Below are 4,053 nucleotides of genomic sequence, written 5' to 3' on the forward strand. Positions count from 1 at the left end.
ACTTAGTTTATACCAGCCGAAAAATAACCAACACCAAAGATATTAATTGGACAAATTTGGTAAATGAACCCATCCTAGTGACCCAAGATATTAATTGGGCAAATGACCGGAAGTCCAACCTTATTTTGTTTTTTCTTTTTAGAAAAGACCCCACACCCATCTTATTCGTCAAGTTTTAACCCGAAATAAATATAGAAATAAATGAAATGGTGAGCTTGTTGTAGTTTCATAAATCGAAAGATGGTTGTTCCAATATTGCAATGGAATATATTGACATTTCAAATTAGATACAATCACAATGCTTTATAATACTCTTGGTAATAAGATCTACCCTCTTAGTTGATCCAATCACAATGCTTTATATTATTCCTCAATAATCATCATACTCTGTTTTATTTAGAGAACATAAGAGTACACAACAAAATAAAGAAGCCATGCATGAAAGTAAAATGCAGTTTACAGATATATAGATTCTAATCATATAGCTTTGGGTCAGATAATCTTGGCAGTGGGACAGCCATGAGAGGTTTAGTTAACCTCAGTTCTAGACCAAACATCTCTGACATATCAAGCTTTGTCCCATCAGGCATTTTCCATTCAAATGAATGCAATAGTGACCCTAATATATGTGGTAACATCCTCTCTGCCAAAGGGACACCTACACATACCCTCCTACCTGACCCTAAAGGTATAAAGCGAAAATCATTGCCACTGTAATCAAATTCCTCACTAGTTTCCAAGAACCTCTCAGGACTAAACTCCAGAGGGTTCTTCCAATATTTAGGATCTCTATGTATTGCCCATGCATTCACAAAGATCATTGAACCCTTAGGAATCATATAACCACCCACGATACATGATTGGCTTGGGCATCTAGGGATCAAAAGAGGGATTGATGTGTGCAAACGTATGGCTTCCTTAACCACTGCACGTAAATAGGGCAAATCAGGTAAATGATACTCTTCTATGACTTTGTTCATCCCCACAACCTGCTTCAATTCCTCTTGGGCTTTCTTCATTACTTTTGGATTTTTTATCAACTCTGCCATTGCCCACTCCATTGAAGTTGATACTGTCTTAGTACCAGCCAATATCATGTCCTGTCATAGAATTGGAAAAGGTTAAGCGAATATATTAGACAAGGTGTTAAATATAGTAAAGAAAGAGGTGGTTAGTTCAGTTATCCAAAACACGCCCATATGAATTTTACTAGATGATAATGTGTTTATTTTGGCGTTGAATGGAAAGAATGTGTCAAATTTCTCAAGCTCACTGAATTCTGTGTCTTCTGTTTTGTTCTCTCTGGCCGGTGATTCTTTCATGTTCTTTTGGGGTATATTTAGGGAGGCTTGAAGTGCTTCAATCTCTTCTCTAAATAGTTATTTATTTTTTTCTTTTGGCAAAAAAGTTGATTTAACTGTTAAAAAAAAGTATTCCTTTTTGTTTCCAGATATGTCTTCTGTATATCCAGAAATGTGTACCTCCAGTACTCTAGACTATACTATGAACTCTCACAACCCTAAACTCGGACAAATGATCTAGATTAATAAGAAATAAAAAATGGATAGGCTCAGATTTTTCTTGTGGATTTTGGAAACATCACCTTCCATTATTATATGGATATATATATGGAGAGAGAGAGAGAGAGAAACACATACACAAATATTCTTCTAAATATAAGGGCCAAAAAAATTCATACTAAATTTTCAAATGAAATTACAAATGTATTGGCACACCGAATGATCGCATAAATGAAATTTATTACTAACCTCATAGGTTCATCTTCTCCACCCTATCAAACCCGGAGAAAGAAGGTTATTTGTTGAGAGATTACCAGTGTTATAAGGAGCCCAGATCAGCTCCTCACATGGCAAGAGGAATTACCCCTCCTCCCCCCTCCCTCACATGAGATCCCACCATCCGAATGGTATCCACATCACGAGTCAAAGAAATTAATGCAACATTGACATGTTGGGAAGAGGGAGGAAGGGTGCACCTAAGCGTGGTAGTAAGATTGATCCATTGTGACCTATGGTCGTGAGTCCAAGTCAAGAAACAATCTCACCGAAATGGAGGTAAGACCGAATATATTATGACCCTCCCCTCATCCTGCAGTGATGAGAGTCCCTTCTCTGACACATGGGTAGAGAATCCAGACTCTCTTATAAGCATAATATCTTGTTATAGGTCCCAACTAGACATAAATTGGTTGTGGAGCATAAATAAATAAAAAGGGGAATTTATTATCACTCCCTACACTTGGCCTATATCTACTAAAACTCCCCTACCTGTTGCTTTTTTACTGATACTCCCTTGCTTTTTGATTTTTACATCTCTTTCTCCCCTGCTCTTTATAAATTCCCAGATTACCCTTCCCTTTCTCTTGTTATCTATTACACTTTTTTCAAATTGATTGGTTCAAAACATGGTTTGAATCAAACCACTAACAAGTTTTGTTTCATCCAATCATCAAGGATATTATAAATTCAAAAAAGAATAATTTTGTATCCAATCTATATCTATATCGGTATCATAAGTTCCAATCGAGTACCACATGTTTTTTAATTTTTTTTAATCCTTAGATTGGCTGAGACCGATACTGATCTAATACCGATAAGAAAATATATTGCTAAATTTGTGATGATGGATGAAATAAATAATAATAATAATAATAATAAATAATATCTTTAAGGACACATCAGTTATGTCAATATCCTTGATGATTGGATGAGACAAAACTTGTAAGTGGTTTGGTTCAAAGCATGTTTTAAACCAATCAATTTGAAAAAAAAGTGTAATAGGTTACAAGTGAAAAGAAAGGGTAATCTAGGTATTTAAAAAGAGCGGGGGAGAAAGAAATGTAAAAATAAAAAAAAAGGGAAGTATTAATAAAAAAAAATAAAAGGTATGTGAGTTTTAGTAAATTAGGCCAAGTGTAGGAGAGTGATACTAAAGGAAAGAAAGAATACAAAACATATGGTAATAAAGATACAGAAGGTACCAAAAGCATAGCCTTGAGGTAGGTCCTGTTGAAAGGCTTTTTTGGGTCTGCTGGGTCCCTAAGCTTGAGTAAGACCTGCAGAAAATCGTTGCACAGACCTCCTTCTCCTTCCATCTTCTCCATCTCCAGCCGAAGATCAATGATAGAATCAAAAATCTTATCAAACCATGACAACACCTTCTTCATCCTGCGCTCTATCTGTTGTATATCGAATCGCGCAATCGCCGGGAAGAATTCGGCAAAGTTGGTTTGTGCAAAAAGCTCAGAAACTTTAGCCATAACTTGTCTAGACTCAGCCACAACATGCTTCCTCTTCTCACCCTTAATTGTATCTCCCCATAACATACTTGTTACAACACTAAAAGTGGTTTGTAGCATCAACTCACCAATATCAACTGCAGTTCCAATGTTGGTATAGGTTTCATGTACCATCTCACGAACTTCTCTTCTGCGAAGTTCATAAAGTTCATCAAGCTTTGTATTATTTAACATGTCCCTAACACATACCTTGCGTACCATACGCCAATGGTCACCATGAGGGGCAAAAGCTATATCAACTCCACCGTAAGTGGCTGCAACTCCCACAATGGAACGATCATGGTTGGCAAAGATGGTATCATGATCTTTGAAAACTTCTCTTGCTCCTGATGGTGAGGTTATGATGATACAGAGTCGTCTTCCGAGTCGGACTTTCATGATTGGACCATAGATTTTAGACAGATCGGCGAAGCAGGAGTGGAGGTTAGGGTCGAGAAACGGGAGGTTTCCTATGATCGGAAGTCCTCTCGGTCCCGGAGGTAATGGCACTTGATGCTTCTCTTTTGATCTCTTGTTAAGCCATATGAACCCCAATATTAGGAGTAGTGCAAGAGTAAGACTAGCTCCGATGAGATTGTGTCCCTCAAAGATCTTTTCTCCAAGGTCAAAGGGATGAAGATTTGATGCCATGGTCTGCTTGTTGGACCTCAAAATCATAGAATGTAGGCGGGTGAGATCTAGTCTTTGATGTTCTTTATATAGCATCAAGTAATTATAAAATTGCCTTTCCCAAA

At 37.1% G+C, this 4,053-nt stretch overlaps 1 protein-coding gene across 2 annotated transcripts in view; it reads right to left on the minus strand.

Moving 5' to 3' along the window:
* Window positions 1-341: 341 nt before the first annotated feature.
* Window positions 342-4,053, minus strand: part of LOC122074874 (berbamunine synthase-like) — a 7,849-nt gene continuing 4,137 nt past the window's right edge. Inside the window, exons 1-2 of one of the 2 annotated variants that reach the window (XM_042639851.1) lie at window positions 3,002-4,002; window positions 342-1,100 (exon numbers count right to left, since the gene is read on the minus strand). In XM_042639851.1, coding sequence (XP_042495785.1) covers window positions 474-1,100; window positions 3,002-3,976 — 1,602 coding nt within the window. In that variant the 5' untranslated portion in view covers window positions 3,977-4,002 and the 3' untranslated portion in view covers window positions 342-473. Of the gene's footprint in view, window positions 1,101-3,001; window positions 4,003-4,053 lie in introns of those variants that run through there. The other variant, XM_042639852.1, reaches the window with a different exon arrangement.

Source organism: Macadamia integrifolia, chromosome 3 (assembly GCF_013358625.1).
Source record: "Macadamia integrifolia cultivar HAES 741 chromosome 3, SCU_Mint_v3, whole genome shotgun sequence".
NCBI lineage: Eukaryota > Viridiplantae > Streptophyta > Magnoliopsida > Proteales > Proteaceae > Macadamia > Macadamia integrifolia.